This window comes from Miscanthus floridulus, chromosome 1 (assembly GCF_019320115.1).
Source record: "Miscanthus floridulus cultivar M001 chromosome 1, ASM1932011v1, whole genome shotgun sequence".
NCBI lineage: Eukaryota > Viridiplantae > Streptophyta > Magnoliopsida > Poales > Poaceae > Miscanthus > Miscanthus floridulus.
In genome coordinates this window covers 171529568-171554884 of record NC_089580.1, presented here as the reverse complement: position 1 = coordinate 171554884, position 25317 = coordinate 171529568, and the positions used below count along the sequence as shown (strand labels likewise).

At 46.6% G+C, this 25317-nt stretch overlaps 4 protein-coding genes across 8 annotated transcripts; 2 read left to right on the top strand and 2 right to left on the bottom strand.

Moving 5' to 3' along the window:
* The first annotated feature begins 294 nt into the window (after window positions 1-294).
* LOC136548182 (myosin-binding protein 3-like) lies at window positions 295-7008 on the top strand. 4 transcript variants are annotated; one of them, XR_010781795.1, is made up of 5 exons: window positions 296-1615; window positions 1693-1902; window positions 2016-3379; window positions 3546-3623; window positions 6990-7008. XR_010781795.1 is itself a non-coding variant. In XM_066539804.1 (4 exons), the coding sequence occupies exons 1-3, from the start codon at window positions 559-561 to the stop codon at window positions 3356-3358; spliced, it is 2604 nt and encodes an 867-aa protein (XP_066395901.1). In that variant the 5' UTR covers window positions 295-558; the 3' UTR covers window positions 3359-3379; window positions 3546-4069. The 4 variants fall into 4 exon arrangements, 2 of the variants coding, with proteins under 2 accessions (XP_066395901.1, XP_066395894.1); XR_010781794.1 differs by lacking the exon at window positions 6990-7008 and adding an exon at window positions 3743-4070; XM_066539804.1 differs by lacking the exon at window positions 6990-7008 and having other exon boundaries at window positions 295-1615; window positions 2022-3379; window positions 3546-4069.
* Window positions 6381-12677, bottom strand: LOC136548203 (cytochrome P450 87A3-like). Its single transcript, XM_066539813.1, has 9 exons — window positions 12460-12677; window positions 10988-11312; window positions 9187-9333; window positions 8131-8382; window positions 7794-7883; window positions 7459-7537; window positions 7053-7159; window positions 6587-6714; window positions 6381-6471 (listed from the first exon to the last, which is right to left on the bottom strand). Exons 1-9 carry the CDS (start codon window positions 12675-12677, stop codon window positions 6381-6383), a joined length of 1437 nt encoding a protein of 478 aa, XP_066395910.1.
* A 4588-nt stretch (window positions 12678-17265) lies between these two features.
* Window positions 17266-19299, top strand: LOC136502146 (dynamin-related protein 4C-like). Its single transcript, XM_066497620.1, has one exon. It carries the CDS (start codon window positions 17266-17268, stop codon window positions 19297-19299), a length of 2034 nt encoding a protein of 677 aa, XP_066353717.1.
* A 662-nt stretch (window positions 19300-19961) lies between these two features.
* Window positions 19962-24473, bottom strand: LOC136548164 (putative metallophosphoesterase At3g03305). Of its 2 annotated transcripts, none has more exons than XM_066539784.1 (4): window positions 24142-24473; window positions 22342-22583; window positions 20428-21945; window positions 19962-20340 (listed from the first exon to the last, which is right to left on the bottom strand). In XM_066539784.1, exons 1-4 carry the CDS (start codon window positions 24410-24412, stop codon window positions 20218-20220), a joined length of 2154 nt encoding a protein of 717 aa, XP_066395881.1. In that variant the 5' UTR covers window positions 24413-24473; the 3' UTR covers window positions 19962-20217. The 2 variants fall into 2 exon arrangements, with proteins under 2 accessions (XP_066395881.1, XP_066395888.1); XM_066539791.1 differs by lacking the exon at window positions 19962-20340 and having other exon boundaries at window positions 20509-20648; window positions 20740-21945.
* Between the last annotated feature and the right edge of the window lie 844 nt (window positions 24474-25317).

Genomic DNA, 25317 nt, shown 5'->3' with positions numbered 1-25317 from the left:
TTGACACGCATGTTGATTTTGAGTCCTCTAACCGCCAGCCTTTACCCTCGAGAGGCCGAGACTAATCCGCCGGACTGCCCGGTCGTGCGTGCTCACCACTCACAGACGCAACGCAGCGCACGGCGGTCTCGTCACCTCGGCCGGTGCACCATTTCCACTGACCCACCGCCCACCGGCCGCACCGCATCGAACAGGAAAATCGTATGCTAGGCCCGTCCTCCCCCTGCATCCCGACCTGAAAAATCAAGGCTTTTTCTTTCCTTCATTCATGGGGCCCAATGGCCCGACCTTTGTCCCTCCAAAGGTGAAGAAGGCGAGAGCCAAGAAGCTTCAAAACAACTCATCCATCATCCTGCCAACCCGGCAACCCTCCCCCTGCCATCTCATTCCAACTCTGCCTTTGTTGCAGGTCGCCACTCGCAGCAAGCATTCCACATACTTTCCTCCGGTCTCGTTCGGCGGCGAGGCTCCGTCTCCGAGCAAGGTCGCGCTTGTCCATGCCGGCGCCGCGGCCGTAAGGGCGGTCGATCGAGGAAAAGAGAGCTAGCGCGGGGAGCCATGGCGGCGTCGGCGGGTAAGCTGGCGGCAACGCTCCACCGGAGGACGCGCAGGGTCACATCCGCGCTGGCGTACGCGGCCCTGGAGTGGGTCCTCATCACGCTGCTCCTGATCAACGGCCTGCTCGCCTACGCCATCGCCAGGTTCGCGGACTACTTCGGCCTCAGCCCGCCGTGCCTCCTCTGCTCCCGCGTCGACCGGCTCTTCCTGCAGGCGGAAGGCGGCGGCGAGGCTGGCGCCGCGCGGTGGCTGCGGGACGCCCTCTGCGGCGACCACGCCGCGGAGATCTCCGCGCTGGGGTACTGCCTCCGCCACCGTCGGCTCGCGGCGGCCGGAGAGATGTGCGACGGCTGCCGGTCCGAGTGGAAGGAGAAGACAAGCGATGCTGCAGGTGCGTGTACCTGCTGCAAAGCTGTCGTACGGACTTCTTTGCGCGAGCTGGAAGAGACGAGGGATGAACATGTCTTGGAGAAGGTAACCGAGGAAGTACAAGATGACGACCAAGGCTATGTTCTGCTGGCTCAAGATGATCACGAAGAGGACGAGGAGGAGCCGGATGAGGTAGAAAACCAAGAACAAGAACAGCAGAGCGAGGTGGAAGCCCAACAGCAAGAAGACGAGGAGATGGCTGCCGTTCAGGATGAATCCTTGGAATTCATGGATCAGGTCGAAGACATCACCGCGATCGAGGACGACCGGTTGGTGTCGGTGGTGGCGCTTGACGAGATGACCATCGCCGATGATTCGGGTCTTCATCGGTATGTTGAAGAGGGGGACGGAATGAATCATGTAGTAGAAGATGAGCAGGATTCGAGGGACGTAGATATCGGAGTGGTTCTGGAGGAGAAGAGGATGTTGGATTCCTCGGTTGCAACGCCGGCTGATGTGATCGAGGACTCTGTCATGCCCATCAGCCCCGTACCTTGTCCTGAGACTTTAACAAACCCATCTCATCCTGATCATAACTCCATTTCCCAAGATGATGGAGATGTTCCTGAAGATACTGCTGAAATTGGCGATTCCACGGCCGAGGAAGAACGCATCTTTGTGCCTCAAGGTACTTTCTTCATATGCTTCTCAGCACAATGTTCCATTTCTTGTCAATTGGTAACCATCACATGTTTTTTGCTTCAGTACAAGAAGCCATTTCTGAAGATGACAACAGAACAGCTGAGGTGGACACGAACTGTGAAGTATCAATCGGAAGCGATATATGCGAACGGGAACAAGATGACCATGTCGTTCCATTTCAAGATTTGGCAGCATTTGAGGAGCCGGTTGCTCCATTGTCAGCTGCTGATGATCTGCCATTGCCATTGGAGATTCTAGACCCAACTGAGCAAGGTAGTTAAGTGATTCAACCCTACTAATTCACCCAAAAAATTCCCCTCTGAGATGTCATTGTTAATTGGCGCTTTTATTGTACTAAATTTAACTTTTAACTTTTGTGGGATTAGAAACAGGTGAAGTTGAACAGGAGGAGGTGACGACGAGCATGGGATTAGACCTCCAACCAAACGAACAGAACGAGATCGAAGAAGACAAAGCACCTGAGACACCGACGAACAGCGCCGCTACACAACGCTCCGACAGAATGTTTTTGCTCGAGAGGAAACGGTCGCTGTCGCTCTCTCTGGATGGGAGCGTGGCGAGCGAGATGGAAGGCGGCGAGCCTTCCACCGTGGACCAGCTGAAATCGGCGCTGCAGGCCGAGCGGAAGGCGCTGGGCGCGCTGTACGCCGAGCTGGAGGAAGAGCGGAACGCCGCGGCCATCGCGACGAACCAGACGATGGCGATGATCAACCGGCTGCAGGAAGAGAAGGCGGCCATGCAGATGGAGGCGCTGCAGTACCAGCGGATGATGGAGGAGCAGTCAGAGTACGACCAGGAGGCGCTGCAGCTGCTGAACGAGCTGGTCACCAAGCGGGAGAGGGAGAAGCAGGAGCTGGAGAGGGAGCTCGAGCTGTACAGGCAGAAGGTGCAGCACTACGAGGACAGGGAGAGGAGGAGGACGGCGAGCTTCAAGGCCAATGGGGTAGTAAGCCCCAGTGGCAGCGGCACTTCCGTGTCCTCCAGCGGCGAGGACAGCGACGGGCACTCCGACGACTACTGCGAGCACGGCGAGTCTCCCGACGGCGGCAACGTTCAGAGCTCATCAGATGCTGCTCTTAGCTCCATGAGGGATCAGGACGGCACCAAGCACCTAGCTGCTCTGGATGACTCCTTGACGTACTTTGAGATGGAGAGGCTCTCCATCTTGGAGGAGCTCAAGACGTTGGAGGAGAGACTCTTCACATTGGAAGACGATGATATCAACACCAGCAAACAAGCTACTGGCCATTCTTCGAGTGATTTCGATTTGTCGGCCGATGGCCTTCAGTCGCCTGAGTATGTTCTCACCGGTGACAAGGCAAGGTTCGGAGGAAGGGCCTCTATCAGTAGAGGGAAGAGCCTTCTGCCTCTGTTCGATGCAGTCGGCGACGAGGCCTGTGATCAAATGCCATCTGCAAGAGTAGGAGAGGCAGCAGATCAAGCTGATGATTCGGCAACAAAGCCAGTATCGGTGCTTGTCAAAGAGCAGGAGAGGCTGGCAATCATAGAGGAGGTTGATCATGTCTATGAAAGATTGCAGGCGCTGGAGGCGGACAAGGAATTCCTGAGGCACTGCATCAAGTCCCTGAAGAAAGGAGACAAGGGCATGGACCTTCTCCAGGAGATTTTGCAGCATCTTCGTGATCTCCGCAATGTGGAGCTTCACGTCAAGAATGCTGGTGATGCCATAGCTGCAAATTCAGCGTAGCAAGCTCAACTATGATAAGTGGTAAGCACCTTCTGTCAAATCTGGATGTTAATTGAATCAGAGTGATTACTGAAACTGTCTGTATATCCTCAAAATAGCATCTCCCACTAAAAGTTCAGATAGTCACACGACTTTGGCAGTTTGCCAGTTTCCAGCAATAACGTCCAGCAACAATCATGCTTTGCAGATTAGCCTAGCTTGGTATCGATTGAGTAGATTGGATTGGAGTAATCCAAGGCACTGCATTGGTGATGGTCCCTGGAAGGTACGTACTGTCTGATTATTGGGAGTTTCTGCTCATTTGTCTGTGGGCCGGAAGCAAGCCCTCTCTTTTGTGCTGGTCCAGCACTGCCAACTTTTTTCTGTTGTGGTGGTCGGTCGTAGGAATCATTAGGCCTTCCAAAGCTGCACAAAGCTGAATCATGGTGACAGCTTCTGTGGCATGCACGCGGGGCAAAAGAAAAAAAGGTTAGCCCAAGTGGAGATGTGGATGCTTTTTTTTGTTATTTTTCCTTATCGGATTTAATCTTTTGGTTAACTTCGGATTTGTTTTTGAGCTGAGGTAGGGAGTCCTCATGTATTTGTTGTAATTTTTTTTGTGAGGTTGTAGCTTGAACGGTTGGTACATGCAGTTTGCTTTGTCTATAGCCAGATTTATGATGAAAAGAAAGGTTGTCTTATGATGAAATCCTATGTGGTAAAGATTATCCCCTAAGGCTCTAGTCCTTGGGTTTTGCTTCAGATTGAATCCTAATTCCGAAGTTCCTAGTATCAGATATGTAGGGAAGCTTCTAATAAGTTATATGGATGAAGGATGTTTTACTTAAAAAAAAGTTAACAAGACGGCACATAGTCATTACAAAAGAGAGGAAAAAGAAAGAAAAGCAAAGACGGCACATAGAGTCATTACAAACAAAAGAGAAAAGAATGTAGGATGAGACAAAAAAGATGTAAGGGTCCGACTAGAGGAGCTCCTCCTTCCTCTGGCTTTGGCACTGTAGCAGTGATGTATCAGAACCGGAGGGAGCCCCAAATATGCAGCTCCAACGGCTCCTTACATTCCATAGCTGTTTTCAGATTGTTATGGGTGGCCGGAGCGCCAGCCCACACCCCTCATAGTACGTAAACGGGTCCTTAAGGTGTTGCCCAATATGGCCCAGTTGGGGCTGGCGTGAACAATATCTGCGGCATTGTACCATATGCCATAGAGTGCCCTTGCCAAGGAAGGGATAAAGATTAGGAAAGAGATCAGATTCCCTTAATTGTAGGGATTAGTTTCTTAAGGGTCAACTCCTCTCATCTATATAAGAATGGTATTGTATCTCCTTTCAATCAAGCAATGAAGAAGAATTAATCCAATTCTCCCAAATTATTCTAGTCTCCCTTCGCGTCGACTTTGTCCAGGCATCTTTATGGCAATGGTTATACCCAAATGATCTAAGGATCACAACACAGATAAAGCCAGAGTCATTTTTTTTTTCATATGCTACAGTGTCTACGGTGCGCTACAATGGCTTAGGAGCCGTAGCCAGAGCCATCAAAAGCGGCACCAAAAGGGTCCTAAGCAACATAGGATATGATTCAATATACATCTCAAAATCAACTACCAAACTATGTTCTAACTACAAATAAATAATTTAACACAGATCGCTTATATTCTCTTGTACCATGAAGTGAGATGGTCAATAACCTCAAAAACTCCATCATCTTCCTATGAAAGACGGTGATGAACAATGTGTATAAAGCAAATCACATGTCTCTAAAGCCTAGTGTCATGGCTTCGATTCCGCGACAGTAGTCGGATTGTTGGACGTGGGTCAATGCGTGAGTCTCCGGTTTCTTAAGCACTCGAAACACATAGGGTTTATCCTGGTTCAGGCGTTAAACCCTATGTCCAGCAATGGTGTTCTTCATGTTAGGAATGCTCAATAGAGTTCTTACAACACACACACACACACACACACACACACACACACACACACACACACAGAGAGAGAGAGAGAGAGAGAGGTGTAGAGGAGCGTTACGTTATGCTACTGTTCTAGGGTTTCAATTGCTTGAGCGAGGAGCCGACCGAGGGCTGAGCATCTCGGCTCGCTAGACTATAACACGAGCCCATGCCTCACCTTATATACAGGGAGGCAATGAAAGTACAAGTTACGTGATTGCGGAGGGTTATCCCAAGGTTTCTCGACCTAGGCTTTGATCCCCCCCTTGGGGGTGTTGTGTGTCATCCTTCGTCTTGTAGCGGGAGACAACGCCCCAACTGTCCCCTAGCATCTTCTGTTGCTACCTGGAGCTAACCGTCACGTGTTGTGTGCTGCCATTGTGCCTTCCCCGGGTTCACCTTCTCGTGGCTACCTCACATACCACGTAGGGCAGTGGTTAGTAGATACATACGGCGTAGGACGTGTGGCATTGTCGTAGATTTGCCTACTTGATGATGACGATGCATGTCGATGCAGTGCAGATTGGTAGCAGGTAGATGCAGTATATCTATTCCGCTAACAACGTCGAGATGTCGACGTCGTTGAAATTGTCACGGTGGGGACGTCAATATGAGCGTCGGCGTTGAAGATCAGCGGTGGCTTCAACGGCGATGTCGACATAGAGCTTGTCGTGCTGATAACATGTTGTGAAACATGTCGTCAGCGGTTACGACCTTTCCCTCTCCGTCTCTCATGGTAGATGAAAGTAGAACATATAGACATAAGAGATAGAAAGACTATTCTTTATTCCTCTGAATATTGATGATGATTACAATATAGAGCTCTCATGTATATATAGTCTTGCCAAGAACTATGAGTTTGATAAGAGCCCATATATAAATAGACTAGGATTATGATTTCTTCTTTTCTTTTTCTTCTAGGACAGAGTCTGTATGTTTCATAATAGTTTTCTGCCAACTGAACGGGGAAGGAGCCCCGTAATTAGCACCAACATGGACATACAATACATCTAGTCTTGAATAGTGAAAAACATAGTAACACATCTTCATAATATGGATGTCCTGGTCCATCAATCAGGTCCTAGGAAGCAGCTGGATGTGGTAGCCTTGTGGAAACACAATCTCTGAGATGCGTAGCACATCGCCTCCTTTGACTTCCCTCCATCTGGTAATTAAGAAATAAAGAAATTAAGAAACAAAATCTGTCTTATGTAAGGCACATACAAATAATATGATGTAACACAGGTGGTTGGACACCCAAGAAATACATATGTATATACCTATAATTGGTCACCAAGGTGTGGAGGAAAAGCGCGATCAGGACTTTGCTGAACTCTGCCCCAACGCAGAGCCTTATGCCGCCCCCAAATGGCATGAAGTTCCTCAGCAGAGTGCTCTTATTGTCGTCCTGCATTTTCTCCGGGTCCATGGTCCATTCTTGGGTGAATAAACTTGAGTTGCTCAATTGTAGATAAAAAAAAAGAGCAGACCCAGTGCCGGAGGCTTAATTGGTAGCGTTCGTGTTTAATGGTACTTTCTAGCGTAGTTGTGTCAAAAATCAGGTATCTTGGCATCTTTTGAAACCCAAATTAAGATCCTCAATTTTTTTATAAACCAAAAGAAGCCTCAAGTTTATTTTTTTAGTTCTCTTATTATGTAGTCGTTTATTTGTTTGCATTACAGTGACATGTCGCTTAAATTAGGGGAGGAAATTTCAAGTCAATGTGTTCGATCCTGACGACTGACCTGCCACCTCCATGGGTTGAAGGTGAGTGGATCTTCAAATAATCTAGGGTTGAGATGAACTGCCATTGGGCTGATCATGACCAGCCAACCAGCAGGAATTGTATAGCCTGCATCAAGAAAATTAATTGAAGTCGTTAGTGTAGTCAGTCAGTAGATGAAAACTTGTTTGCCTGGCCTGGAATATGGGATGATGTTGTCTTCGGTATGAGTATGAATGCAGTACGGATAGTGAATTGATCTGTATTAAGCTTTCTCGAATATGATCTGTATGAAGCTTTACTGCAAGGCTAGTTTGGACCTCAAATAATTCTAGAGTTACAGATGGAAACTAATCATATTTATATATCATAACAGCTGAATTCTTCTGCATGCTTGCCGTATACTCTAGCATAAGGAATATACTTACCGTTCACTTGGACATCCTTGAGAGACTTTCTGAAAATCCCAGGAGCCACGTTACCCACTCGAGTTATCTCATTCATAACCTTCATCAAGTCAAACAATCCAATCAGTTTGAAGAGCTAAAGAGGATCTATGAAGGGTTCATTTAAACATTACGTTCAAGGCTTAAAGTGAAAGAAACCATCATAGGTCATGTTTCTGGAAATGAGACCACCGGTAGAGTTTTTTACATTCACCGTTGGGAAATTTACGCTTGGAGTACCACAGAAATGCCAAGAAAAAATTGAGCAACGAGCACGCCGTCATTATGCATTTTAGCTATTTATAGCATCAAATCACCTGAGCAGTAAACGTCATGGACTTGTACTCATCCCATGTGATTGAAGAGTCCACGCCCTCTCGTTTCTTCAATATTGTCTCGTGCTCTTCCTGGAAAAGTACGACGATGTTTCCATTATGCACTCGATTAAAATTAAACCAGATTGCTAAAAGCCTTCGACTGAGAACCAGATTATAAAAAAATATATAAATTTAAGTATACAATCAAAAAAATTATTTTTTATTTTTGAAACGAAATAAAAAATTGATTGTCTCCAACAGAGCAAGAGTATAGGAATTCAAGCACATGGGATAATTTGCAATTATGATGACATTATATACTGAAAAACAAGCTAACCGTGAGTGCTTCGACTACTTTGGAGTTGTCAGTAAGGAACTTCATGGCAACAGTGAGCGTTGAAGCAATAGTGGCAAAGCTGGCAAATAGGAGTGCTGCGATTGCGTCAATTGCAAACTTCTCAGTCGCCACTGGCTTTTCACTTTGCAGATCGTCAACAACTATGTCAAGAAGGTCCCCATGTCGTTTGTCGGGGGCACTTAGCCTTTTCTTCAGAAGTTCTTTGAGAACACTCTGCACCTTTTTCCTTCCCTACAAAAGCATAAATGACATATACAGGATGCTGAAAGCGATGAAAAATGATTCTGTGTACATCTTGAAACAGAACTGTGGAAAGATCAATCTGGATCGAAATTTGTGACCCACAATCAGTTATGTTAGGTATATACTACTGTGTTAGGTATGCTAGGACTTACTCCTATATGTAAGACAACATAATTCAAGGTCAACTTTGCATTTTACTACTTTTTTTTTAAGGAATGCGTTTTTACTACTAAAAATTAGTTCTGAATGAAATTACCTCAACTCACGAAAGAGCGAAAATTGGGGTCACCTAACATGATCATGAAGACCAAGTTATTTCATAACTTATTTTCCAATTTAAACAATTCTTATGCACTTGTGCAACCAAGCAAAGTGCTTCATTTATCAAAATAAAATGTACCGTGAACTGTGCCCTCTATCGATGGCAAGGCTAGACAAAAAGCTTATTGAGCTGGGTCGTGACTCATTTGAAAATTGCTCTGATTACACTTATTTATCTTTTAAAATTAAAATTAGCTTATTCTGAATGAAATATTGATTTTGGCTCGGCTTGTTAGGCTCAGGTTGCTAAGACCGGTTTGAAGCTGGGCCTCAAACAAATCACGAGAACATGATAAACAAGAATACATCAATTTCGAAGAAAGCTAAAAAAAAGTGATATTGGCTTGTTATCAACCCCCCCCCCCCCCCCCCCCCCCCCCCCACACACACACACACCACTAAAAGGATATACTAAATTTATGTACGCATCGTTTGTTAAAGATAAATATAGTTTGAATTGTACATATATACCTGCATGCATTGGTAGAATGTTGTCCCAGGAACATACAACGGGAAGGCGATTAGACCCTGGAAAAATGATTCATAATTCTTCCGCAATTCTCTAGCCCTTGCAACGTCGAAACCGATCAGCTTCTTTGCCGTCATGTCAAAGATCATCTGGATGCAAGAAACATTAGCTCATATGTGCAGTACCACATAAGATTTTTTCCTTTCTTGTTAAACAAAATTGCAGAAGCGAACTAATCATAGATCAGTTGGTTAGGTTCCTTGTGGTGGAACCCACCCACCCGGGTTCAAGTCCTCGACTTATCACGAGTGCTCGCATTTTCCTGGATTTATTTCAGGATTTAACGGTACTATGCTTTCAGTGGTAGGCGACGTCCCCGTCGACAGCGAGACGCCTATGGTGACTTCATGAATCTCGAGATCTGCCGGCTCAGTCCTTCGAAGGTGCTCATAGGGGTAGGGTTTGTGTACGTGTGTTCATAAGGGTGAGTGTGTGTGCGTGTTGTGGGCATCTACGTTGTACTGTGTAATTCTAAAAAAAATGCAGAAGCATTTGCTCAACCAAAGCTAATTGCTTGCTTAGCTATTGTCAACACTTAAAACCTACATAGCAACCTATTTAAACTTTCTTTCTTTCAAAAGTAGCATACCACTTACAACTTTTTTTTTGAAAAAACAAGTAACCTACATACAGCTACCACTGCCGCAATCCGGAATTAACTGGAGTGCCCCAAACCGTCAAGGAAATGATCATTGGCCACAAACCGTCAGGCAAACTCACTGAAGGATTGAAGACAAGAGAAATTAGTTTCCTTGACGGTGTTGGCATTCAAGGATGATTTCCTTAGAGGCTGACAACCAAGGAAACTAGGAGCACACCTAATTTGCCAAAGTGCCAAGAAAATATTCCAACCATCAAGTAAATTAGTTTCCATAAGGGCCAACAACCTCCAAGAAATTTATCAGACCACCGAGGTAATAGTTCTTTCCTTGGCTGCCCTTGACTGGAAACTGTGGTTTTCCTTGGCTGCCATTGACTGCCAAGGTAATTGTGATTTCCTTCATAGACAAATGTGAATTTGCATTGGCACTTATTATGCAAAAAAATGTTTTTTTCTCTAATTTCAAATATGAACTAAGGAACACTTCTAAAGGAACATGCAAAAAAATTATCCCATATAAGCAAATACATTATTTAAATGTCATAGACTACATGTACATTGTTGTGAAGGATTTTAGATTTTTTTGAACTAATTTACTATTTTCTTTATTTTAAATGAATTTGTATATGGTTAGGGAAATTGTAATTTTTTGTGTGCCAAACGCCAAGGAAATTACATAACCCTCAAGAAAATGTAAATTTCCTTGGTTGTTTAGTATAATACTCAAGGACATTCTAATTTTTCTTGGCGGTTAAGAATAACAGTCAAGGAAATGGTAATTTTCTTGAAGCTTTACATTCACACTCAAGTAAATGCTTAATTTCCTTGATGAATCTTTTCAATCTCTCAAGGAATATTTTTTTCTTGAAGGTTTGCTAGCACATCTAAGGAAACTATATATTCCTTAGTGGTTATGTTTTGGTACTCAAAAAATTCACAGTCCTCAAGGCAATTCTAGATTTTGATAGTGTACGTAAACCATTACGTGATGCACACGTGGCACAATGGTGTGTTACCTTTTCATGGGAGTTGTGCTTAATTTATGGAAGAGGAGGAATGATTGACAGCCACATCAGCTTTTCTGTAAGTTATTTACGTAGACACAGCATTACTCTTGTTAAAATTAGTAACCTGCTACTTACATTTGAGATGGCCTCCTTGACCTCGATGCTGGGCTGTGCCGCCCATGCTTGGAGGCTGCTGGCGACGACGTCGGCCATCTCCGTGAGGAAGGCCCCCTTGAGGTTGTTGAGGCCGAAGTCGCGTGCGGCAAGGCTGCGGACGTAGCGGTGGAGGATGCCGTCGTAGGAATTGATGCTCTCCTTGCCGAAGATGCTGTTGGAGGTGTCCGGGTACCAGCTCCGGAACAGCTTGCCCTCCTGCTGGAAGATGAACCTGTTCAGCTCCGCGTCCAGGGACACCACCACCGGTTGCCCCACCAGGCTCGTCTTGAACACAGGACCGTACCTGCATTTCCAAAGAGAGCAAGGGGTGTTTGAATCCATTTGTCATGGCAAAAGTTTAGCTATTAAACTTTAGTCCAGCAGAGGGTGTTTGGATCCATGGCAAAAGTTTAGTCCTCCATACTACAATGACTGATTTGTCCTCGTTTAATTAAGCCATGGGAGAGAGAGGGGGTGCAGGTCGGTGGGTGGTGGCTATCTGGTGTCTTGTGCGCCACTAAGATGTTTTAGCCCAGTTTTGCACCCCTTGAGCAGCAAATGGGTAAAACTTTAGTCCACTTCATTTGCTTACTTTTAGCCTACCTGTTTGATCTCCATGGCAAAAAAAAAAGAGCTAAAAGTATAGGACTAAAGTTTTACCATAGAATCCAAACATTCTATAAGTTAATGGCTGTGCTTGGAGTGATGCTTTATTTATATGTTGAGTCCAAAATTTTAAAACTTAAGCAATATATCCATAAGATTTCTAAATATTTATTACTAGGAACATGCATCGAACAAGATGTCTTGATTTCTCTGTAGAAATAGTATATTACCGTACTCTATTTCCATTCACAAATACTTACTCCCTGAAGCCATGAATAAATGATGTTTTTGGTTGTATGCCATTAGCCTAAAAAATACTTTTTTATGTCTTGGATTTCGGTATTTGAAAATAATACTACAAGTAGACTCGTCTACAAAAGTAGTTTCATAGTTTTTAATATTGCTATTTTTACGATGTATTACTCCATACTAACAAAATTGCTAGTCAAAGTTTTATTTTGAATATCATATTTTTTTCTCGAATACACAAAAGGTTTGCACATCTTTGTATTAAGATCGAGAAATGGTAAAAGTTACAACGACGCGCCATGAATATGGCACACTAAGGGGATAGTGTTATACAATCGGCTCTGTCCTCCCTACCAGAAGGACATCATGGGCTATTACTCGTTAATCATGCTACCTAGCTATCACCGGCAATCAGACACGCTGGTTTGCGCGGCGCTTTTTGAATATCATATTAATGCGCAAAAGATTACTTTAGGCAAATTTGCCTACAAAACACTGAAAAACGTGGTTTGGACTCTTAAGAAAAATTGTCCATGAGGCAGAATCAACGAGAATCATATCCACGTCCACCCAATCCAAGAATGTGAGATTCTCACCTGTTCAATCTTTCTTTGTAAAAGTTTGGGATATCCAAGGAAGGGCTCGGTTGGAAGAACTGGAAGGTCTCACCTACAATAGGGAACCCCATAGAGCCAGGAGGAAGCTTGCCGTTGCACGGAGGGTGCATCCACTTGTACACCCAGTGCAGCAGCCATCCTACCACAAGTGTGCTAATACAACCTAGAATAGCATATGAAACCTGCAGTGCTTCCATGCCTGTCACTAGCTTGTTCATTTGATAGTATTGGTGTCTGGCATATGCCTGTATATATAGAGAGCCCTAGCTAGCTGTGAGGGTAAGTGTTAGGAAGAAGGGACAAAAGGAGAGAGAGAGACAGAGAGAAAAGAATGATCTTTATTGCCGGCTCAAGTACATGCTGTATAGATGCTGGCATAGGAGGAGTAAGATTCTGCCGGTGTTTTCTTCTGCGAATTGCGATGGCTCAGATTGATCATTTCTGTTGGTGAGTGGTAATACTTTTGTTTATATAGAATAATAAGAGAAAATTCTCATATGGAATTGAATGACGTTAATGCTGAGTGGACTTTGACCTTGTATATATAAACGTCAATGGGATGGGACATCAAGTGGCATACAAATGACCATGAGGCATTAAAAATTGCATGCTGAGATATGATCTGAGTGCGATTCCGCTGCTGTCTCCTTGCATTAGTAGCTCGTTTTTCTCAGATTGTTGGTTGTCCTATTCTCGGGTTTGATCCTATGTCTGATTCCTTCCATATCAATTTTAGATATTTGCGCCTTTTGATTTTTTTTTATATATTTGCAAAGTCAGAACCCTCTCATCCAGCGTATTTTTTTTTAGGGAAATGGAGGGGCCAAAAGCCCCTGCATGAAAGAATTTATTAAACCAAACAAGAACAATAGTACACAAAGTTATAGGAGGGGGGGGGGGAGAGGGGCTAACTTAAGAAACAAAGAAAGAGAAAGAAAATCAGAAACAAACTGCTAATTACACTAGATTTTGTTTCCATTGCTCAAAAGGAATGGAAAGCCTTGAATTGATTCTATGCATCAAAAACATAATCTCTTTGACAAACAAACCTCTTGAAGTCTCCAGTCTTGGTCGAATTACTTTAAAAATCAAGTCATTTCTTGCTGCCCAAATCGTCAGCTCATTAAGATCACAATTATCATGAAGAACTGGGATTGTAACCTGCTTCTGAAATGCTCAACAATCTCAAGGAAGTTCCTGTGAAGGGGAGTATCCAGGTTGATAATACTCCAACATTCTTTAGCAAAACTACACTGAAGAAAAAGATGTTATGAAGTTTCTTCTACAGCTTCATTGCATAGAACACAATTATAAGAATGCAAATGCATGTTCTTTTTTCTTAGAATATTCCTCGTGCTCAATCTTTCCTTGATTAGTAACCATAAAAAAACTTTGTGCTTGGATTGACAAGGACACTCCCACAGCCATTTGTAATTGTAAACCTCATGAGCTTTTGTATGACTAAACAAGGCCCTGTAAGCTCTTTTAGACTGAAAGTTCACTCCCCAATTATATGTTCAAAGACTAAAAGTTCACTCCCCAATTTTGAGCCACAACTGCCAAGTCTGGGCTCCCCGGTCGCCTTCGCAGACCCGATGAAACCCTAGGGGGCGCCCCTGGAGGCCACCCTCGACCCGCCGCCGCCGGCCGTCATCCCAGCGCCGGCGCCCCCCCCCCCCTCTCTCTCTCCCCTCCCCTCCCCTCCCCTCCTCCTCTCCTCTCCTCACCCCTCCCTGCAACTCCCGAGTCAGACCAACCTCTGCAACTAGATGCGCCGCCGGGACGCCGCCGCCATCGCTCGAATCCTGGACGGTCGACGTGGACGCCGGCGAGGGCGCGCCCGACGCGCTGTAGCCACCACAGCCGCCATCTCCCTCGTTCGAAAGCGCGGGCGGGTCCCAAGCTGGTGAGTTCGCGGCTGCCGATAAAGGCGCAGAGCTAAAGACGCCGCTGCCACACGTGCTAGGGGCCAGATCCCGCGAGATCGAACCCTAGACGGACGGATCGACCGCCTCTAGCTATTGGGAGCTGCCAAGACGGCCTCCTCCGGGATTCGGCTTCGGGGATTGGCATCTCCTCCACCCTTCCGGCCGTGGCTCAGCAGGCTTGGCTTCGTCTTGCGACCTGAATGTCCCCAGGGGTGGACGCAGCATCCCACAGCCGGAGGTCGACGCATGGCTGCAGCCTCCCACGTCTTTTGCTGCCGACGGCCCCCCCCCCCCACCCTCTACGTCGCCGGTCACCCCTAGCTCGCCTCCCCTCTCACCGGACGCGGCTCTGTTCTTCCCAGATGCGGGAGGACGCTCGAAGCAGCGCTGATGGGCGGATGGCGACGGTGATGAGTCCGACGACGACCATCCCACCTCCTACCTAGACGTCGTCCGGCAAAGCCAGTCCCTGCGTCCCCGCCGTGTGCCTAGGTTCGTGCCGAAGCAGAGGCTGGCCGACACCGGCCTGGGCGAAGGCGGAGGAAGCGCAGCCAGCTGCGTGCATAGCTAGTGCACGGTCCGCCTGCTCGCCCGGTGGATGGCCGCATCCCTATCCGCCAACACCTCGGCCACCGCAGACGGGTTTCCGCCCCCAACGCCGATGGGTGGCGGGAGATCCTCCACCGGTAGGAGACGCGACCGACGACCTCCTCAGCTAAGCCACGACGCGACACAGAGCAGCTTCTACAGGCCAGGAGGATCCTCGTAGAGTTTCACGACAGATGCTTCAACTGCCTGTCCTACTCACACTGAGTAGCGACTTGCCAGTTGCCACGGCGTTGCTTGCGCTGCCACGGTCTCCACCATTGCAAGCGGCCAAGGCATGCTGCAACGCTACCGGTGAAGGGTAGCGACCGGCCACGACGCTCCGCTCGTGGCGGCAGCCCACTGGCCACCCAACATGTGCCCCACGACGATGTGACCATGTAGGGTGCCACAGGGGGCGCCAGTGGAACCCGAAGGCGAAGGTGGCAACGCCGGACTCAAGGGACGTCAGCTTGAGGGCGTCGGTCGACCACGACGACAACGCCGCTACTGTTGACGTAGCTTCACGCTACTTCACCGACACAGATCCGCTAGCGTTGGACATGTGCGCGGGCACGGAGCCCCCCACGTGGGTCGACCCAATGCTGGAGGAGCTCGCTGCCTTGCCTACTCCGATGCCCGCTTCTCTAGAAGTGGACGCATCGCTAGCGGACACTCGTTCTTCGGGCGATGACTGCCCTTTGGATGACAGACTCGCCTCCATTGTCCCCTTTGTAGCCTAGCGGGGGACAGCCCGGCGTCGTGGATGTCGAGGCGCGCTGTGACCCAGCGCTTGTCGGGGCAGCCACCCTAGGGCGACGGTCAGGGCTGCCTTGGTGGCTATCAACAGCACTCCATCCCCTCAGACGGCCTTTGCTGACAGACGCCTCAAGCGCTTCACCAAGTGAGTCACAAAGTCGAGGCAGCCACCACTCCTAGAACTGCATGATTCTTCGGCCCACGGCGGGCGTACACCGCCCGCGATCCCTAAGAGGAGCAGGCAGATAGCGATGCAGAGCATATCACATATCTCGGCGTCCAAACGAGGTGAGCACTTTGTCTTGAAGCGTCTGAGACTAACCAGCGGGATGTCGTCTCCATCAACGTCAGCCCTGAAGGCATACGACGAAATCTACGGCGGTGACCCCGGAAACATGCTGGTGCTTCGTGAGTTGTTCCCACCGGACAGCGATGTGGGTCCGCGCAAGCAACGCCACCGCCGCTCGATAGTCCTGAGCATAGGCTTCCTAGCCGGTGCCGCGTTTCGGTTGATCAGTGTCTAATGTAACAACATAACTTTCAGTACACTAGGGAGGGTCTGAGCATTCATGTATTTCTCTTTTGACCCCTAGGGCGCCGTTAAGGCGTGTTGTATTAAACTCTTCTCTATCTTACTTAATACAAAGACACGCAAACCTTGCGTATGATCGAGAAAAAAAGATTTGATCATGTCGTAGTTTGCTGTATGCGCAAGACCAATTCTTCTGCCATCAACCCGAGCTTATTCTTGCTAATTCAGTACTCCACGAGGACCAATAATTCTCTAGTTGGGACGCTTCTTCTATTGCGGCATTGCGCAGCTTTTGTTTCACTACCAGAAATCAGAATTTCGCAAACATTGCTACAGGGCCCCACACGAGCTAATCTTGGCCACACTCCAAGCCATAGCTTTTCTTTAGCTGGGCCAAAATAATTCGAGCTACGGGGTCCAAATTTAGTCCTTGCCTAGGCTCCAGAAGCCCATTAGTTATTTATCTTTTTTTTTTTTGCGAACAAGTTATGGATCTTTTTCACTGGGCCGGCCTCGATATCAGCTAAGCACAGAGGGCTCTTTCACCTGGGCCGGTCTTCCAAGCAAGCATCCGGGTAGGCCGTAATAAATAGCAACACTACACAAAGATCCAAATGTTACGGTAGAGATGGTAAATGCTGCACTGAGAAATGCTCTGCGCGGCGCATGATGATGTCCTACGTCGGAAGCCGGAACGAACCGCCCACTAGCCTACTCCTAGTGCCAACGTACGGTGCTACCGGCTCATCTCCCAACAGCGCCGCTACGACTTCCTATCATCCTATGCACATTGCACAGGCAAAGCTCTGGGAACGCGCCCCTTCGCCTTCCCTCCCAGTGGTGGAGGCACTCGTCGCGTCTCGCTATATATATAAATCATGCCGGCTAAAACCTCTCACACATCGCTCAAGAACCCAGCAGCCACACTCCACCACCACCAGTCCACCACACCGTAACCCACCATTGTTTGCACTTCGCAACATGTCCAAGAAGCTTCAAATGGGGGGGCCTAAGCAGGCTAAGGGTGCGGCCGACGACGGCAAGAGTGACGTCGCTGGCGCCGCGGGCAGCGCGGTGACGGCGAGCGCCATCGCGGTCTCCTACGACGACCAGATCCGCCCGCTCCTCGACGCGGTGGACCGGCTGCGCCACCTCAAGGTGACGCAGGAGGGCATCCAGCTGCCCACCATCGTCGTCGTCGGGGACCAGTCCAGCGGCAAGTCCAGCGTGCTCGAGTCCCTGGCCGGCATCAGCCTGCCGCGCGGCCAGGGGATCTGCACGCGCGTGCCCCTCGTCATGCGCCTGCAGGACGACCCCTCCGCGGACTCGCCCAAGCTCCAGCTCGAGTACAGCAACGGCCGCGTGGTGACCACCACCGAGGCCAACGTCGGGGAGGCCATCAACGCCGCCACCGCGGAGATCGCCGGGAGCGGCAAGGGTATCTCCGATGCGCCCATCACGCTCGTCGTGCGCAAGCGCGGCGTGCCCGACCTCACGCTCGTCGACCTCCCCGGCATCACGCGCGTGCCCGTGCAGGGGCAGCCCGAGGACATCTACGACCAGGTGGCCAAGATCATCAAGGAGTACATCGCGCCGAAGGAGAGCATCATCCTCAACGTGCTCTCGGCCACGGTGGACTTCCCCACGTGCGAGTCCATCCGTATGTCGCAGCAGGTGGACCGCACCGGGGAGCGCACGCTCGCCGTGGTCACCAAGGTCGATAAGGCCCCCGAGGGCCTGCTTGAGAAGGTCACCATGGACGACGTGCACATCGGCCTCGGCTACGTCTGCGTCCGCAACCGCATCGGGGACGAGACGTATGACCAGGCGCGCGTTGAGGAGGAGCGGCTGTTCAAGTACCACCCTCTGCTGTCGAAGATCGACAAGTCCATGGTCGGCATCCCGGTCCTCGCCCAGAGGCTTATGCAGATACAGGCCACCATCATCGCCAAGTGCCTCCCTGACATCGTGAAGCAGATCAACGACCGCCTCAGCCGCAGCAGCGCGGAGCTCGACCAGATGCCGCAGGATCTGAACAACGTCGCCGATGCGGTCAGGGTGTTCTTCCACATCGTCAAGCAGGTCTGCAACTCACTCGAGAAGGTGCTGGTCAGGGGCGACTTCGCTGAGTACCCTGACTATCGCGAGTTCCATGGCACGGCGCGCATCGCCGAGATGCTGAGTGGATATGCAAAGAGTCTGCCCGCTCAGTGCCCGACGAACACCAAGGAGCCGTTTCTGATGGAGGAGGTGCGCATCCTCGAGGAAACGAAGGGCATCAATCTCCCCAACTTCCTGCCGAGATCAGCGTTTCTGGTCCTGCTCAAGAAGAAGGTGGAGACCATTGATCAGGTGCCTCAAGACCTTGTCAACGGCGTGTGGGAGTACGTGGAGGAGCTGGTGATGAAGGTTCTGCTGAAGCAATCCGACAACTTCCCGCAGATGCAGTCGCCCTGCCGCCGCGCCGTGCAGACCCTGATGGACAAGGCGCGGCTGCGCTCGGCGCAGCACGTCAAGGAGCTGATCGCGATGGAGCTGGTGGCGGATTACACCGCCAACCCCGACTACATGAAGACATGGGCCGAGATCATGGAGGGCTACGAGAAGTTCATGGAGGCGGTGGAGGACAAGTCGAAGCCGACGAGGATCACCCTGGAAGGCTTTGGCGAGGTGGACGTGTCGCATCTCAGGGTGTACGCTGACTTGGCAGGGAAGGCGTTCGATCTGAGGGCGCGCCTGACCGCGTACTGGAAGAGCATAGTGCTGAGGCTCGTTGATGGCCTGGCACTGCACGTCCTTCTCAGCGTCAAGCTGCTGGTGGAGAAGGACCTCGAGGAGGAGCTCGGCAACGAGCTGCTGAGCAACAAGTTGGCCGGGGTGGAGAAGATGCTCGCGCCGTCGCCGAGCACCGGAACGAAGCGTGAGCGCCTCAAGAAGAGCATCGTCCTGCTTCGTCAGTCCAAGGAGGTCGTTGCCAATATAATGGACAGGATTAGCGCGGCGGGTGAAATCTAAGCAGGCCGTGGTGTGCTTTTGTGCGTGTTAACAACTTTTGGGTTGTGTTCCGTTATGAACTTAAGTGAAGGGTCTTGTTAAAGACCTTCCCTGTGCTGTTCTTTTTTATGCATTTTACTATCGCTAGTTCAGTTTTATTGTCAGTGTTCATGGTGGCTACCTTTGGTAAGTGTGACTTATTGGCACCTTGGCGACCTAGAAACACTTGCCGATATGGTTCGTTATGCATTTGCTGTGTCAGAGTGTCTAGTACAGTACTTAATCAGCGCCAAAACTAGCTTCCAGTTCGGTATGAGCGTGCACTGTGTTCTGGTATTTGTTTGGTTATTTTTTCTTTGCGCGATCAGTATACTCCAGCACAAGTTCACGTGACGTAAAATGCCATTTTCTTTGGTTTGCACTCCTATATCACTACTAAATAGAACCAGAGCAGAAATGAGTGACGTTTTTCCATGGGCCGTGAAGGACGCGTGAGGCGAGCTGGGCCGTGGGCCGAGCAAGAACGTCCATTGCAAAATCTAAGCAGTCCCTTATCTTGCAAGTTGCAACCTCTCCTGACTTCCTGAGCCTCTCTGGGTCACCTTCACTAAAACCTCTCGTTCTAAAGCTCTAATTGTATAAAAAAAACTTAGTTCAGTAACAGATTTAGGGCGCATTAGAAATGCAACTCTGCTTTTATTGAAAGCATATAAATTATACATAATTTTTTTCAAGAATCAATTCATTTCACCGGGAAAAATGCAGAAAACAGAAAAGAAGTCCCGTATTTCAAAGTGGCCTTATCCTCTTCGATCGGCCACCATGGCAACCTACGACTCATGCATTTCTTGCAACTAAGTTCACTTCAGGAATGCACAGTTGTGAGCGCTAATCCCCCCATACAAATAAGTTAACTTCAGGATTGCACGGTAGTGAGTGCTAATCTACATGGAGAACTGTACAATAGGCAGCACCACCTAATAACAACAGTGGTATCCATGTCAATGGGGGTGACAAGACTACTGGTACAATTCCATAAGCTGACATTAGCTTTGAACAGAGCTGCAAGAAACACAAATCAACATCATTATCAACACTAATACATGAAAAACTGCCTTGTCAGAAAGATTGTGGGGCAGAAAGATGTACCTTCAAATGTATTGCTGCAGTGATCAAGCATGTAAGTAGAAGAGCCCTCCTTGTCCAGCTACCACAAAACTGGATCATCATGGACACCATCTTGTCAGAGAATTTCATTAGTAAAGCCCTTGGAGCAACTGGCAGCAAGCTTGATGACTCGGCATGCATATTTGATGAGTCAGCAGAGTATACTATTCTTCTTCTGTGACGCAAAAATACAATAGCCTTTTCTGCAAACAGACCATATATAAGGACTATTACAGGGACAACCACCAGATATAGGAATGGTAGTGTGATAACAAGCACATCTGGGTTGCTCACTTTGTTGCCCATCAAGCCCCCATCATGAACTGGCACGCTCCATCCGGATAAGTACATTTGAGCAATTTCTCCATTTTCAGATGTTGCATGACCCCAAAACCATGGCATTTCAATTAGCCAGAGCACATATATTACCATAGAAGACCAGAAAGGTTTACTCCTTGTGCCCTCCATTAAAAACCAAACCAACCAAAAGTAAGCTTTTCTCTGCTGGATAGGGGATGACAGAATTGACACAGACCACCTTTGATATGATGAACTTCTCCTAACAAAATGATACAATAGTTTGGGGATGAACAACAATGCAATGGTGAAGGCCAAATTACTCCACAGAAGAACTTGATACATGTCTTCCCACTGGACTTCAAAGAGCAGATAGTTGGTCCATGGGCTTGTGGGAATTGCCATCTTACCCTCAACAGAAAATGGTCTCTGCTCACTTGAAATTTTTACACCATGAGAATCAAGAACAAACACCTGCAACCAGTAGCGAGTAGCAGATGAGCTTCTGTAATTTTCAGCATTCCATCTGGCATGGAACAAAGGTCTGTGAGCAGAAGTACTGGCAACAAGCTGCAGAGGTATCTCCTCAACAATCTTAAACTCACTATGAGAGTCAAAGACTCTAGCACTCACATTACGGATAACTTGATGAGAGAAAATAAGGACATTTATATCATTTCTCATCGACCACTTTTCTGAGTCCAACATATTCATACTTCTTGAATCTGTTGGATATGTGATCAAGATGGAAGTTTGGAGTGCCTGTTTCAATGTGTGATCTATGAATGAGACTGCACCACCATCTATTGCTAAAATCCTGATCAATCTGGAGTCCTTCCAGTCTCCAAGTTCCCATTCCCAAAAGCTTGACTTGTGATCTTCTGTTGTTCTGATTTCATGATACCTCCAAAGCTGCTTACTAACTTTTGCATGGAGATGACCACATAGGTATGCTGAAATAGACTGCCTTGCAAACACACTTTCATATCGCTGTCCTTTTTCAGACGATGCAGTGAATGACATAGGGAAATGTCCAAAAACAACTTTGGTAACTGGAACATTGGAATGATTGGTCCAGTATTGAAGCTCTGAATTTACTGCTTCTATCCTTTTATCAGTTGAATGACCAAAAAGATTTGCAGGAAAACGAATGCCAACACTCATTGTATCATCAATACCCAGAAATTGGTAGCTTCTATCTCCCTACAGTGCCTTTTAGGACAGAATTTAGTTTCAGAACTGTAGTGGTTATTAATGTAGATGAATAGTCATGAAGATACATATGCACAACTCCCAAAGTATGTTTCATAACTTGCATGGACATTTAGTATACAAAAGAATGATACTAAAAATAGGACATTGATTTACTAGTTACTGGATTAGTAGTCAATAATGTTTCATAAAAAAAAAGTAGTCAATAATGTTCAACATTTATGCTTTGCCAGTAAATATGTTAGTTTACACCTTGAGAAAGAAACGGATAATAATTTAGCTGAAATTTGACTACCATTGGATTTGAGTACAGAATGGTGCCTAGAAAGACCTTGAATAAACTCAATGATGATAAACACTGAGAGCTGACACAGGTATTAGTCGTACCTGAAGCAATATACTACTGATGGTGTTTAATCGCTTAAACTGTGAGTTAACACTGTAAGTTGAAAAGAAGTCCAATTTTCCTCCTCTGTAGGGCACTCCATATGTGTCATGATTGCCTCTAATATCAAATATCCTGCTCTTATCAATGCCACCTTGTCCAACAATTGCATCAATAGTTTTCTTATAGGTAACCCATTCGTATTCGTCCTGCCTTGAACTGGTTCTTTGCTGATTCTTAGCGTCTTATTATGACAATGTGAAGTTAGAATATATATAACAACAAGTCATAAAACCACAAGGAAAGCAATACTGGTCAATCGTATTAATCATGTGTGCGCTTATCCTACTGCCTTATTATTCTTGCAAGGCCTTTCTATCTACCATACTTCCTTATATTGTAGGTTTTCTTCTGTTCTGTTAGTGGATATCCTGTTGGACAGTAATGGTTTGCATGCCAAATATGAACAGAATGATACATGGCCGTTAGCACTTAGCAGGAATCAAATTGGAGTGAGCTATCTTAAAAGGGCAATGCTATGGTACAACTATTACCTTCTAAGAAATAATAGTTCAAAACAATCTGAACCATTGGTTTATTAAATTTTATGAATTAATTAACTAAATAAATAAGCTAAGAAAATACGAAAAATCTTGTGAAATCCCGTAATCCCCGGTATAACAAAAGAAGCTGGGACACTTCCTTCCGTGATTACTTGGAGGAGATCTACGAGTGACCTGGCCTCCTTTTTCTTCCGTACGCCAGTCGTTTGTGCACCACGTGCAGCGATGCAAGGCACACGAAGCAGTCGAGAGGTCTGGCCTCCTTTTTTTTGCTGTTTTGTATGCACATCGATCATCCTCCTGATGTAATTATAATAACGTACATATTTTTATCTAAAAGTGGTCACGTCCTCCTATACAATGTAATTATAACATTCATATTTTTGTCTGAAAGTGGACAGAAGTTTTTATACCTAACTACATCAAAACTATACACCAACCATATTACATACTACTCAATTAAAAGACGTGTAAGTTCCAAAAAAAATTACAAAAACGTGTTATATGCAGAGAAAAAATGTATGCAGTTAGTGCATACGTGCATGAAAAGTTATATGCTAATCTAATTACACTACATACATTAATTATTATGGCAGTTTATGCTAATCAATTTAAAACATGTTACACGTATGCTAATGAATGTTGGGAACCACACACATTACAACTTGTAGCTGTCACATACAGATAAGTGAAAAGCTACGTGCTAATCAAATTGCTAATCAAATAGATCACGCATAAATCAATTAGATCTGGAAGAAAGATTTTTATACCTAAAATTTTCCTCATTTATCCCATCTTACCAAATTAAAGATTAAATAAGTATATATTTCAACTATTACCTCCTAAGAAGTAATAGATGATCCTAACCATCCGATCTCATTAAATAAATGGTTCATAGTCATTTGGAGGCACCGCAGCAAAGCCCATCTTAAAAGCCATAATAACTCGAGTTTACCAAAGTTTATGTCTTGTACTAGTACTATAGGTTTCTGGGTGCTATGCCAATTTGGTCTGTTTGAAGTATTTCTGGTCAATTTTCCACCATCTACTTGATATGCTGTCTGCTCCAAGTATTATTTTCTTAGTACTCCAGTATTCATGGGCACGGCATTTCAAATAAATAAATAAATAAATATCCATGGGCACGGGACAACGCTCCATAATGACTAGTTTGAATACAAGTTGCAGAATCTGACGCCAAAAAATTCAGATCCAGACAGAAGAGAGCAGAGGGCTCACCAGTGATGTCACCGGTGACTAGGAGAAGGTGAGGCCGGATTGCACGCAGGGCGGTGCCGAGGAGCGCGAGTTCGGCGGCACGCTCAGGGTTGTAGGTGCTGATATGGAGGTCGCTGACCTGCACCACCCAAGCCACGTCACCGTCCATGGGGAAGACCGACCTCGAGACCGACGCGTCGCCGTCGTCGGCCGGTTGCCACGAGGAGCACGGCGTCGGTAGGAGGAAAAGGAAGAGGAGCACGAAGAGAGGGAGCGCGAGATCGGAGGCCATCGCTGCGGCCTGCGGGTGGTGGGGAATCAGCGAGGAGCCGAGTGACGGAAATGCCTGCCTGCTGCTGTGCGCCTGTGCCGGTGCTGCCTTTACAAGGAAGAACAAGAGTGCTCGGTCCGCAAGGCACGGAAGAACGTGGGCCGTGGGCTGTGGGCTTCGGGCCTAACTCTGGATGAAAGAGGGCGAAAGGTTAGGCCTATCTATGGAAAAAAAAAAGTCTACATAACCCTTCAACTATTCAGAGTGGAATAATTCACCCCTAAACTATAAAATCAGATTTTTTTATCTTCTGAATTTTCTAAAACCGGTCAAATAACCCCAGGTAGTTTTGGACGGTGATTTACTACAGTGACCGTGTTTTTTCCTTTTTATTTCTTTTCGTTAAATCTTTGAAAAATCATAAAATAGAAAATCTAATTTTATTGGATTCCACGTGAGTAGGTTTATATAGTGAATATATAATATAGTATTTTTTAGTACAAAGTTTTTGTTGTAGCTTTAGATCTATATTTTTCTGTAATTAATTGAAATAATTCATAGCTGCAGCTTCTATAGTCCAATTATGGTGAAATTTTTATGGTTGGCTAATTATTATATGCTTTAACTATAATAAAAATTTCAAACTCATTGGATCATGTATAACTTAGTTATAGATAAAGCATAGATTTAACAAGCATAAACCTAAATAAATCTATAACTAAGTTATACATGATCCAATAAGTATAAAATTTTTACTACAGTTCAAGCATATAATAATTAACCCACCATAAATTTTTTACCACAATTGGACCATAGAAGCTGCAATTATGAATTATTCTAATTAATTACAAAAAACATATATCTAAAGTTACAACAAAAACTTTATACTAATACATACTATATTATATATTTACTGTGTAGATCTA